Source organism: Halyomorpha halys, unplaced genomic scaffold (assembly GCF_000696795.3).
Source record: "Halyomorpha halys isolate HHAL.00 unplaced genomic scaffold, Hhal_1.1 Scaffold433.1, whole genome shotgun sequence".
Lineage (NCBI taxonomy): Eukaryota > Metazoa > Arthropoda > Insecta > Hemiptera > Pentatomidae > Halyomorpha > Halyomorpha halys.
In genome coordinates this window covers 819405-832835 of record NW_027115152.1, presented here as the reverse complement: position 1 = coordinate 832835, position 13431 = coordinate 819405, and the positions used below count along the sequence as shown (strand labels likewise).

The following is a 13431-nucleotide window of genomic DNA, read 5'->3' as shown; positions in this document are numbered from 1 at the left end:
TTAGTAGATAATGATTATCGTTTATAGGTATAGGTATCGGTTAGTAGATAAGCAGTCATCAGTTCTTAGGTTATCTAATCAAATATTCATTAAACGAATGACCATTTTTTCGAAAATAATTATTTCACGAAATAACTCTCCAATTATTTAATAAATATATTAACATATTAAGTAATATATTATAAATTATAAATGTACTATTTAAAAATTTCCCAGGTCTATCTCAACGTCTACTCGAAAATCGAAACGCTAAAACCTTCTAATATTCTTCAGTCCTCTTTATCAATATTATCTCTCAAGTCTTTGAACGACAACATTGAACAAATATCCAATCACTACTCCCTACAAAACGCTAAATTATTTAACATAGTTATCTGTTAGAGTTCTCAAACTGATATTCTAGTTTCTTTTAAACATCTTCTATTTTATTACTCATCCATCTCCCAGTTTTTAAGCAGTGAAATTTATTTATTGTTTTTTTTGTTCTGGTTCTTGTCTTATTTCCCCAAAATATGATACCTTGTTCATTTATTATCAAATTTAACGATTATTTCAAAGTTTCTTTATTTATTTCAAATCTTTCTTTCTTAGTTTATTGCATTATTGACATACTCATATAACCAATATTTTTTTACTAATCCTTAAAAGTGGTCTAAAATCTCATTAGAAAGATATATATATATATATATATTATTATTATTATTATTATTATTATTATTATACCATGGTTGGTTAAATATTGATGATATTTAATCAGCTCTTAAGTTCCACTATTGAGAAATTTCTCTCAGCGATGCAGAGAAACAAAACTAAGAAGTCAGATTGAGGAGCAGCGAGCCGTTACGATTGCAAGTTTAAGGAAGAGAAATAATTTTTGTTTGGGAACTCAGTAAATAATTTACCCGTTTCTCTACCCCTATATAAAGGCACAAAAATGTTGCTAACTATTCATCACAAAATACAATAAACAATGATGTCAACAGACATCAATGTTTAAAAAATTATAACTTTTGATTATTAATATTACAATATCTTAATTTAAATTAAATAATAATTATTCTTATAAGTTAATTCTTTTCTCAAGGAGTAATGGAAATCTTTAATTTTTTTTCATTCCTATGAATGCTTAATGATCTACAAGTTCGCCACTTGTCACTGGTCGAATGCTTGGCTAACAAAGTAACAACAAGCTCGTATGTTCTTTAGACTTTCGTGGGCTATAGCATTCGATTTTCATAATAAAAAAGGGAACATAATAAAGATAGGCCAAATAAAAGGAAACGTAAATATCAGAAAAGTAGTTTGTAAATGATAAAAATTCATATAAATAGTGCTACATAACCTATAAATTCTATCTTCGTTCTAGAATTTGAATTAGAAACTTGTTAATTTAATTAACTAGTTATATATTGTCTTTATAAGTATATATTCGTGCTATGTAAAATAAACCGCTAAAGTTAATTAACAAGATTTGATAAAATATATTTATTTACACCAAATTGATAGAATTTTAAAATAACCCATCTTAAATTAAAGTTGATTATTGAATCCGAAGGTTAGAGATTTTTTTTAATAAATAAAACGCAGCTGTTATTTGTTTGCAGTTTTAAAACAATGTTAACTGAACATAAACCATACCACAATATTGATTAATGGTCAATGATGCTACACAGCTCGAACCACATTGAGCCTCCATTTACCAACGGTGGTCAATACAATCAATATCTTAAGGTTACATTAATAAATAAATACAACCACACACATATATATATACATATAATAAATAAAGCGTTAAGATAAATATAAATTTACTCACGCCACTAGTCTGAGGGTCGCAACCCTTATACTGTGCATATATTACGAGTCCCATGTAGGCACTGAAACTGAACAGGACCAATCCTCCAAACATGAAATTGAACACTGCCCTGTTTAAAGAATTTCTTATTTTAGAAATTTATATTTTTTGTAGAGTTCATATTTTATTTTATTTTATGCTTCTTGTATGTAATAGCTTACCATTTGGCTTCCCTCAGTGTCTTCAAAGAAACAAATCTTTGCACGGCTGAAGGATTAATAGTAGAACCTCCAGTCCAGAGTACCGAGACTCCGAAGAATACGCTCCAAAATGTAGTTCTGATTCTAGGATCGAAATCCATTCTACAAAAACAAAAAAAAAAAATATATATAAATTCTCTTCAATATTCAATCCAATGAATTCTTTGTAACACTATCTATGAGCGAGCGAAAGAACTTCCATCTACATAACTACCCCTCGGAGATCATTACACATGTTTTTAAATATGTTTTAGAATCTTTATTTATTAATTAAATTACAAAGAGTTTAATGCTCTAATGTATAAGCCATGTATTTTTAATATTTCCAGCTCAAATAGTTGGAATATCAATGAGTAATTTAAGCAATAAAACCTATGAATTGGTTAAGTCTTTAGCTCAAAATATTTTTATATACATGGAGACTAAACAAACTTGATGCAATCATTTTCAGAATCCTGTACCCGACTTGTTTCAAAAGAGTCACGCTAATTGAGTAATTTGAGCCATAAAAAATAAAAATTGGTTGAGCTAGCTCAATCGTTGTGAAGGTATCCTATGGCAACCATGACGCTGTTGTCTTTGAATAAGATTTGATCCGTACCTAATTCGTGCGTAATCTCAAAAACGGTTGCTTTTTGAAATTTCATTGTGGAGGAACGTACTTTGGTATTGATTTCCGTGTCGGAACCTAAAAAACCTAATTCGAACCATCTCAATCTTCTGTCTTACCTCTACCAGAATTCTGAAACCTCTAAAATTTTATAATGACTCTGTAGTGTCTTACAATTTATATATTTTATCATTTTAATCTTGTGTTATCTGTAACCTACCTTTTGTCAATATTAACATATGATATAATTGTTGTTTGCTAAACACAATCAACAGATGCCTTTTTGTTGTTAACCTAAACAAATTTAATTATCTAATCGCTCAATTGGACTTGAAAACTGTAAAAAATATTTATGACATTATGGATACCAAGTTCCGACAGCTAAATTCATAGGTTGATTAACGAGGCTATTTAAAACCATCACAGCTATTGAGAAAAATGAAAAAATTGCCAAGTTCGCAAATTTCGGATAAATTGCTACGCACTTTATGGTTAGACAAATTACCGAAATTTGTGACTAGTATTTTGGTAATCTCCGAAGACGGCGCTGAAAAATTAACCAATAAATAAAAAAAAAATAAAATAAGATAATTGTAATTCTAAAATCACATCGAATGAACTTTACACAAAAATTTCTGAAATTGAAAAAGAAATTTAACAATTACAATTACATCGGGGTCACTAGTTGTCGGTATCTAGGAAGATAATTATATATAATTAAATGGGAATACATTAAAACACTTTATATTTCTTGTCAACCTATATATAGAAACATTTTTTACACTTGCAAAAATCATAAGAAGCAATTTAACAATCATATCATATGTTAATATTAACAAAAGGTAGGTTACAGATAACACACGATCTAAATGATTAAATATATAAATGATAAGACACTACAACTCCCATCTAAAGTACCATTGAAAATTTAAGAATCTTGTACCTCATTCGTCAAAATCCATCGCCTCTGATATCTATAGTACCAACATATGTGTATGGATAGGATATTAATTACAATACCTGAAAAGTTGGGTCCTTTCTCCTTCTATTGCTGATTGGAAGACGTAGGAAACCCCGCCGACTTTGATGGTCCCAATAACAGCCACCGCAATAACCGACAGTAACGTTATGGTGCCTTGAAATGTGTCAGTCCATACAACGGCTTTCAGGCCGCCCTACCAAGATCAGCAAGGAATTAAAAAAAATTAATATTTCTTATTTTTTACATAAATAACAAATAATAATAATAAATACTGATGTCGATATAATACACAAAAACAATGCTAACACCAAAGAATTAAAAAAAAAATGTCATTATACTTATTTTAATTACTAAACAGAAGTTATTTGGCGTAGGTTCTGAACACATCATAAGGTAATAAAATATTCTTAAAAATTTTGCTGACGTTTCGGCCTATATTTAATCAGATGTCACTTTTTCTACTATTAATTATTAAGATGAACTTTGGTATTGTTTTTCCTGTCAAGTCTTTTATTCTGGTTCTATTTTCCCAGCCCCCATACTTAATTTAATTATATTTTATATTTACTATCCTTTCTTTTTCTTTTATATTTATATATCTTATTTTTAATTTATATTTATATGTTACTTCCAACTTAAGGATACTTACATCAATAACTTTATTATGAATGTTTCTATTATGTTATTTACATACCTCTATACCCCTATTTATTTTGTATATTGCCATTCTTTATCATTTATGTTTATTGTATCCATTTTTTTAACTTTATTTCTTTTGTGTTTTCTATCCATGTACATTTTTAATTTTTTTTTTAAACTCCTTAACCACTCACACCCCTTAGTTTCTAACCCTGACAATCCTCCGAGGCACCTGAAAAGAAGATGGGCACGAGACCAGCTAACGTAAAATGTCATTAGAGTGCTACTAATGGGTAGTTGCTCTACACGCCTGTAACACTCCATTTTAACTAAGATCATATTTACTAAATGTATTATGTAATATGCAGTTGTAAATTTCAATAAAGATATTAAAATATTTTTTTTTTTATATATATAATTTCTTCCCCCTATTATGTATATTATTTAATGTTTACCTAATTTTAATATATTCTTTATTTTTCTATACTGTTTACTTTAAAATTATTTTCAAATGTAACTTACTTTAACTGGCAATCCCCACCCCTCCCCATACTTCCTGTCAAAACGGTTCACTCTGACTTTTGTCTAAAAGGTACGTTTTTTTCTCGTTCATTTTCTTCGTATCCCCATTTTTCCATCTATTGGTACTTTCTTTTATATTTCTTCTTTTTATCTGTTATTATTTCTGTTTTTATTTATTGTCTTGTTATTCTTATTTATTTTTTACGTTTTATTGTAAACCCTTTTAATTTTTCATTTACCTTTTTACTTATGTTTACATCATTTAAGTGTTTGTATTTTTTTTAGCCCTGATGAAGACCTGCAACGTGGGGTGAAACGTTTTCTCAATAAAAATAGTTTAATCACTATTTGAGTTTTTATTTGACCGCACCTGGACCATCTTCTATTTAATTTAATTTTTTAAACTAAATCTGGATCAAATTTTTAATTAATTTAATTTAATTTATGATTTCTATTATTTATATTACATGATAATTTAGTATATCACAACTACTAATTATCATGTTTTTTCTGTGTGCAATCAGAAATTGCTGAGTGATCATTCAACTTTCATGTTTATTAATTTTATTCCCCGTTATCTAATTTATTTACTCGGTAAACTAGATATTAGCTATGATAATTTTAGCACAATGATAACGATAATAACCATTGTAAATGAGAAAGCAATTGCTATTGAATTATACTTACAATTGAAGTGTAAAAAATGCAAATAACTCCAATAATCATGGATACTAGGTAAACATCAGTACCAGATACTGAAACAATACATATATAAATTAATGTCCGATTTTTATGAAAGATATGACGACAAAGTAATATTGGAAATAAATATACCTTGGTTGAGCGCCAGGGCTGGTGCGTAAATGACAGTTGGGATATAAGCGAACTAAAAATACACAATAATTAATACAATATATATACAATAAAATATAATAATATGAATCGATTTAGTTTACTTACTAGGGATATCATGAATAAAAAAGAAACGACATTCCTCACCGTCTTGTTGAATCTCATCTCCATATACTGTAAATAATAAGTAATAATAATAATAACAACAACAAATAAACAAAAATAAAAGAATTTTGTAACAATATTAATAAAGATTTAGGTTCGATGCCAATACCGTGAATCATTCTGTACATACGCAATCCTCCCATCTACGTTTCGATCTACACTTCGGACGTTTACCCGTTTCAATTCGGATATTTCGGTTTCAAATCGGACTCAATCATGTAAATTTGATTTCAATTTGAAATATAAGACGATATATTTGCGATTGTTAAAATATAATTCAGTGACTTTTTAATAGTTTCAAATCTAGTAAATTTATATTATATTATTATCAAGAGAAACTGACCAAAGTCATCTTTTCAGTCTTGATTACTCTTTTTAAAAATGTTCAGAAAATTAAGTTAACAACTAAATCACTATTAAATAATTAAAAAAGATGTAGATTAAAACAATATCAAATAAAAAATAAATAATATTTCTCTTTAGCATTCCAATAACCTCCAACGTGGTAATAGTTAACAAAAATAAAAATAAAATTGTTTTCTAATTTGCCCGTGAGAGTGAATTTGTAGTCACACTTCCCTAGATCAGCATTTCATCAATTTAAATATTTTGGAAAGATGAGTTTTCTCTTATTCTGATACTTACAATAAACATTCGCTATATTGGAAGCTAACAAAAATTTATATTTATATTATATCTCAAATTTATATCGACCTGATAGTACAATTTGATCTATTTTAACGTTATTTTTTAATTAATAAGAGAAGGAAGGTCGGGGGGTGCGGTCAGAAAAAAAAAAAACATAAATAAATAATTGTTTGTTTATTCATGTCGACGTTTCGACCTGAATTTCAGATTTTCATCAGGGCTATAGAACAAAAGAGATAACAACCATCAACACAACACAACAACAATCATTTAGAGAAACATAAAACTGAAAAGAAATAGTATACAAACCAATTTGGAATTATACAAAATATTGAATTGAATAATACAAAATAATTGGCTGATAACCATTGAATTACAGTAGCAGATTGATAACAGTGAAAGATGAAATATAATATTATGTAGGTAAGAAGATATGAAAGTGTCTAGAAAAACTGGAAAACAAATTTGAATCTAAAAATTGAACCATATGACAGAAAATGAAATATATGATACAATGGGTAAGTGACTTACTTAAGAATAACAGTGTTAATTTTTTTTTTTGTTAGATAAACATTAAAGCGTATGTAAAAACAATATTTTTAAAATATAAAAAAGGTAGAAGAAAAAATATATGGAGAATGGGAAGTGAATAATGTAAGAAATATGACCAGAGAACAAACTTACATTCTAGTGGGGAATCTTGGCTAAAACTGATTTTTTTTTTTTTGGCTGGACGCACCCCCTCCCCCTCCTCGACCATCTCTCCAATCAGTAATCTACGATCAACTATCTACACTTCATTAACGTTATTTTTGTATCGTAAAGATTTTTAAGTTGATCCTTTAGGTAATTAGGATGTTATGAACGATTTTCTTCATTTTTGTTCTAGAATTATGTCATTACATATCATTGATCCTGCCAAAAATCTGTGCGTTGTGGAAGGAATCAAGTTTATTTTCGGTTTTAGCACACGAAAAAAACATAGAACAGCTAAAGTTATTAAATCAATTTTTAAAAAGTTTCAGATTAAGGTAATCAAAAGAAATGTGATAATATGATTTTACAAATATTAACGTTATATACACAAATAAATAACTACTTTAATACATTTTATCATACCTGATAAACAGATATAAGCTGGAGTTTATAGAATACTGGCAGAAATACTTCAGAGGTGATTAAGCCGTTCGGGACGAGGCAAAAGAGACAAGCAACGTATTGGAGTCCGAAGGTGTAAATTTCTGAAGGTGTACCTAGCAGTGTTACTCCTGAAATAAAACTAAAAAATCATTGATATCTTAATATTATTTCGAACTTCATAAAATAAGAAAGAATACATTTAATATATAGCTAATACACATGAATACATAATAAAATTAAATCTGTACCGCTAAAACCCATGAGAGTGGAGGATGGGAGGGTTCAGTACTTTGTAAGAATACTGTTACTAGACCAACGGTTGTACAAGGAGGTGACTTGGTCAGAATCACGTTACATCTTTAGATTCCTACCTAATTAAGGCTACTGAACTCACAGGCCTGACTCACGGCTACTTAAAACAAAAAATAATTATCTGCTACAGCCGGATTCGAACCCTGATCCTTCGAGTTAGTAGTACAGTGCCTTACCACTAAGCTGCCCGCTACCTATGAATACATATATTTATTTTATATTTAATTTAATTCATAATAATAACAATATGCGATATTATACGATTTTAGACAAGAGAAAACATCCAGTTGACTATAATTTTGTTATTAAATGATTAATCATTACCAACTCTTTTATAGGGTAATGACTAATATCCGGATATTTTTTTAAATATAAACAACAAGATTAAGAAATTATATAATTATTAAAATGTTTTACCAGAATTCTTTAGCGTTTACATTTCATTCATTTCTACCCAGGAGTAAAAATGATATGATTTTTAATTTATTTTTATTTTTGTTTTTTCGTAAATTTTTTAAAAAATATATGGTTCACCAAAATCAAAAATTATAGCCCATCAGGCACGTCGTTATTTTCTGAGCCATTAGGGTAAGTATATAAAGCAATGTTGCATGAAAATAAGACGGAATTATTGCATAATTTCAACAATATACAAACCGCAAACTATATCCAACATTTACATATGTATCATAATTTAAATATGTTTATATCAGGAGAATATAATTAATAAGGTATATTTACTTTATATGTGACTATTTAAATATTTCGCTTTCAAATCGGACTCTATTAGGTAAATTTGAGATATAAGACGATGTATTTACGATTGTTAAAATATATTTCAGTGGCCTTTCAATAGCTTCAAATCTAGCAAATTTGTATTATTTTAACATCAAGAAAAAGTGGCAAAAGTTATGTCTTAAGTTTTATCTTATTACAAAAAAAAAAAAAAAAAAGTAAAACTTGTACAGAAAATTAAGTTCCACAAATTAAAATATTTTGATATCATTGGAAACACGAGTTATTAATTTTATAGTGAAGATGAAGTATTCTTTTCTATTTTTTTTTATTTTTTATTTTCTATACTTTAAGAAGCAGTGAAGGAGTCTGAGCATTTCGTCTAAGGCAAAATTTTTGTAAATGAAAAAGTTTCTAAAACAATCAATAAACTCTCTTTGATATTTTATATATTAATGTTTTTCTAGACCTTATTTCAAACTAAATATTTATAAAAAAAAATAATAAAATATAGCGGATATAATATAACATTACTCCTGGATTTCCGGATGATGTTGATATATATATCTACAAATCATTTTTGAATTAATGCTTATAAAAATAATAATTAAATATTTGTATAGACTAACCCGAAGATGAGTGAGATAGAAACAGGAATCAAACCCATTTCTTTGCCACCAAGAAAATACCCGTCGACTGTGTCTTGTCCTTTCTTCTTTATGCACCCGAAAAATATTCCAATCATGGCGGATACACCCAACATACCAGCAAACACGGAATACTCCACCCAATCGAAGTGCAATATTTTAGGAGCCATCTGAAACATTCATCAAGAGTTTTGTGTGCGATTCTCGAAAAGCGAAAAACTTTGAAAGGACCAAATATTCAACAAAATAAAAATCACAAAAAAAAAAAAAATAAATTAAGGAACGTTTTTAGTGCGTGGTTTCAGGCACCAAACAAAACTTGAACGCCAAATCTAGCAAGATAATTTTAATTTTGAAGTCCTTTTATCTATATTCATGGCTAAAATGATGCCATGACAATGATAAAATTAACTTTAAAAAATGTATTAAATACTTTATTTACTATTTAATTATTAATTTTAAGAACTTAACGAAAATTAATGGTAATAAAACGCACAAACAAATATTTAAATGTATAGAGCCACAACAATAGTAATTTAAAGTATATCTTATTTTTTATTCTGACAGAACTTCGTAAAACAAGAACTTATTTTGCTGTTATATAATGCATTTATACGCCAATGTTTATTTACGTTTTCTCTTCATTACATTTCTTTTTGTTCTTATTATTATTATTTTAATAATAATAATTATTATTATCTATTCCAGTTCTTACTTACCTAATTTGATTTCTTATATTATTTTTTATTTACTTTTCTGATATATATAATTATTACAGGGGGGAATGTGTATTTATTTTATTTTTATTTAAATTTAATTTTCTTTGTCTTGTATATAAATTATGTATTATGGATCAGGTTTATTATATTATATTTTTGCTATGGATTCAAATTTTATTTGTAAAAATCATTATCGTGTTTTCTTTTATTTCTATATTTCTATACTATCATTTTAAATTTATTTTTATTTTTTAATTCAGTGAGTACTATTCTTATTATTTACATTTCTTTTTTCCCTTTTCTGTTTTTTTTTTTTTTTAATTTTCAGCTGAAACCTGCATGCAGTAAAATAAAAATTTCAGAGAGATTAATGATTAAAAAGTTAATTTCACTTATCTGTTAATGAATTAGTTCACAATGGTCTAGTACTTGTTATGAGCAAAGTTGTCTTAAAGCAATTTTTTTTAGTTCAAATTTGTAAATCTGAACTTTTTATTTATTTATCTCTCAAAAAAAAATTTACTACATTCAGGTCTGAGTTGAAGACTAAAAAAAGAAAAATTATTTTAAATTATTTATTCAAGTAGGACTTAAAAATTATCCGTTGCTTAAGAATCAATCATGTACATGGATTTTTTTTTTTTTAGGGGGAAGAACTTAACTCTATCAAACATAATAATTGTATCTATAGTTATTGCAAAAATCTTTTTTCATCAACCGTAAAAATTCAACAATTTTTTTTCAGTTACCTGTTGATTATAAAACTGCACGATGAAATTTCTGAATCTTCAACACCGCTCCTAACTAACTACTGTGCAAGTTTAACATTTGCGATCTAATTTATATTTTTATTTCTTATCAGTAGAAGATGATATTTATTCACGCCGTAGATAGTTGTAGTGACAACGAAACAATCTTAGGAAAATACACATGTAATATGATTTATGCTTGGAAAAATTATTATATGAATTTTGGATGATGAAGATTCAAATAGAACTATCAAATAAAATTAAGTATATATAGAGAACAAGATTCTTTAAATATAATCAAAATAAGCATTGTAATTTATTAGGGTCGAGTCATAAGTAACTTCCGTTCTTTTACAAGACTTTTATTTTGTTCTCATTATTATGTATTTAAGTATTCACAACTATCATATATAAGCTACTGCCATTATCCTGGCAATTTATCAATTTTTTCCTAGTAACATGTGGTTGGTTTGGACTGGAAGAAGTTTTCGACATCCTGACTTGCTCTTCAGAATTGAAGGTTTTTCCATTCAAAAACCCTCCATTTCAGAAGCTAAAGAAAACAGTTTATCGTAAAGTGTATCACAACAAAGTTGGCAAAAGACTAAATGAAGCTCGTCTATATACTGAAAAGAAAAACTTATAATTGCAACTCGTAGAGAGTAGATACGAAGAATAGATTCTACTTAGCTAAATCTGAAGTAACTTATGACTTGATCTAATATTTATATAAACAATTACTATGCCTATTTTGATTATATTATATATGGGGCATATATGTTTACATATATATCCCTTCTCCTCTAGTAATTATAAATATTATTAAATTTAAGAGATTTATCAATCTTTAATAAATTAATAGCTCATTAATTACTCAACTTGGGTCGTTTGTCTAGAAATATTTTAGTTTCTGAAAAATGAGAGAGTTTTATGTTATTAATTATTTACATTACATACACACAGCTGACATTCCAACCAATCCTAACACTATCCTCACCATGTATGCCGATGACACATGTGTCCTCGCTGTTAATAATAACCCATTAATTGTATCCCAAAATCTCCAATCCCACATCACAGCCCTGGAAGATTGGTGTCGTAATTGGAGGATTAAGATAAATTCCAACAAATCCCATCAAATCACCTTTACCGCCGTAAACCTACTGACTGCCCTACAGTTTTATTTAATGATGTTACTCTTACCCCTGTCGAACAGATCCGCTACCTTGGACTACATTTGGACATTACAGCACTTACTAGACAAACGGTCTAAACTTCCAACACATTACAAAAGACTGATCTACATGACTGTAATAAGGCCAATCTGGACATACGGAGTTGAGCCTTGGGGCTCCACTAAACCTTCGAATCCCTCTCGTATTCAATCCTCAATGCTCCTTACTTTGTCATAAATAAAATCATCCATAAAGACCTTAATGTTCCCTATATAACCGATCTAGCCCGAACCAGATATCACTCGTTAATAAACTCTCTAACCACTCAAATCCCCAAAACTAGGGAGTTTCTAATCTTCCATTCCTGACAATCCTCCGAGGCACCTGAAAAGAAGATGGCCACGACACCAACTAATGTGAAATGTCATTAGAGTGCTACCAATGGATAGTTTCTCTACACGCCTGTAACACTCCAATTTAACTTAGATCAGATTTACTAAATGTATTATAATGTACAGTTGTAAATAACTATAAATAAATAAAAAAAAACAACTTTACATATACGTATTTAATAGAGGAGGAATAATACTATTAATATTATTAATATAATATTAATTAATAATACAACTCTCATATTTAATATGAAACTTAGTAATTAAAATGATGTCCTTATACCTAAGAAAAGAACTGGAATAATGAGATAAACATTTGTGTTATTTCGTAGATAGACAGAAATTGCTCATATTGGAGAATATGTCTAAAAAAATGAAAACATCTTCTTGCATAAAAATATATTTACATAATGTACAAGGGAATGAGGTTTATACGCCTGTACACGGTACAGGAATCATATTTTACAGGTTAAGAAGTTCAGTTTCTTTGGTCGGTACTGTAGAATAGGTTGTGACAGGTAGGAACCTGTATATATACGGTGACAGCAAATTTCTATCCAGATCCTTAAGTTCGGTTGGTCCTGTCAGGTAACTGACGAAAATGCCTAAGACGATGGTTATAAAGCAACCGATCGCGCTGTAGTAGAAAGGCGAAATTTCGTAGAGGTAAAAAGTGTTACCAAACACATCTTCTTGAGGCGGTAGAGTCCTGAAAGGAACAAACATTTCATTATTTTAGAATCAACCAAACTAAAAATACGTAATGATATACAAGTAAGTAAGCTGAGGTGTTGACCTAAATTTTGCTTGACCTACTTTACTTCCAGCAAGATTATGTTTTTATAATTGTTTGTAAATATAATATAGCTTAATAGAATCAGTAATTCTTTGGAAAGAGGGGAATCGATTGGTTTACTTGTGTGGGCAATAACTATGAAAATAAAGCATACTTTCTGAGCTACAAATCAAAAACGCATAATTTTGTTCATAACTTTTTTTCTAGTTGAGAATTCGGAGATTTCATTATCTTTAAACCTTCCCATGCAGAAAGGGATAATTTTGAAAAAAAAAAAAAAAAAAAAAACAGCA

The 13431-nt window shown here is 28.3% G+C and overlaps 3 protein-coding genes across 3 annotated transcripts in view; 1 reads left to right on the top strand and 2 right to left on the bottom strand.

Annotated features, from left to right (window-relative positions):
* Nucleotides 1–10845, bottom strand: part of LOC106682654 (sodium-coupled monocarboxylate transporter 2) — a gene marked incomplete at its 3' end in the record, with an annotated part of 16657 nt that extends 5812 nt beyond the window's left edge. The window contains 9 exon segments of the mRNA XM_014423638.2: nt 1817–1925; nt 2017–2157; nt 3686–3840; nt 5496–5563; nt 5643–5694; nt 5769–5834; nt 7593–7752; nt 9290–9477; nt 10776–10845. Of these exon segments, the coding sequence (XP_014279124.2) occupies nt 1817–1925; nt 2017–2157; nt 3686–3840; nt 5496–5563; nt 5643–5694; nt 5769–5834; nt 7593–7752; nt 9290–9477 (939 nt within the window).
* The window catches only part of LOC106682652 (suppressor of lurcher protein 1), a 181124-nt gene that overhangs the window by 85168 nt on the left and 82525 nt on the right, over nt 1–13431 (top strand). The gene's annotated exons all lie outside the window — the stretch shown is intronic.
* LOC136796979 (sodium-coupled monocarboxylate transporter 2-like) overlaps nt 12778–13431 on the bottom strand; it is a 10710-nt gene continuing 10056 nt past the window's right edge. Inside the window, exon 12 of the mRNA XM_067052247.1 lies at nt 12778–13051. Within this exon, the coding sequence (XP_066908348.1) occupies nt 12805–13051 (247 nt within the window). The 3' untranslated portion in view covers nt 12778–12804. The remainder of the gene's footprint in view (nt 13052–13431) is intronic.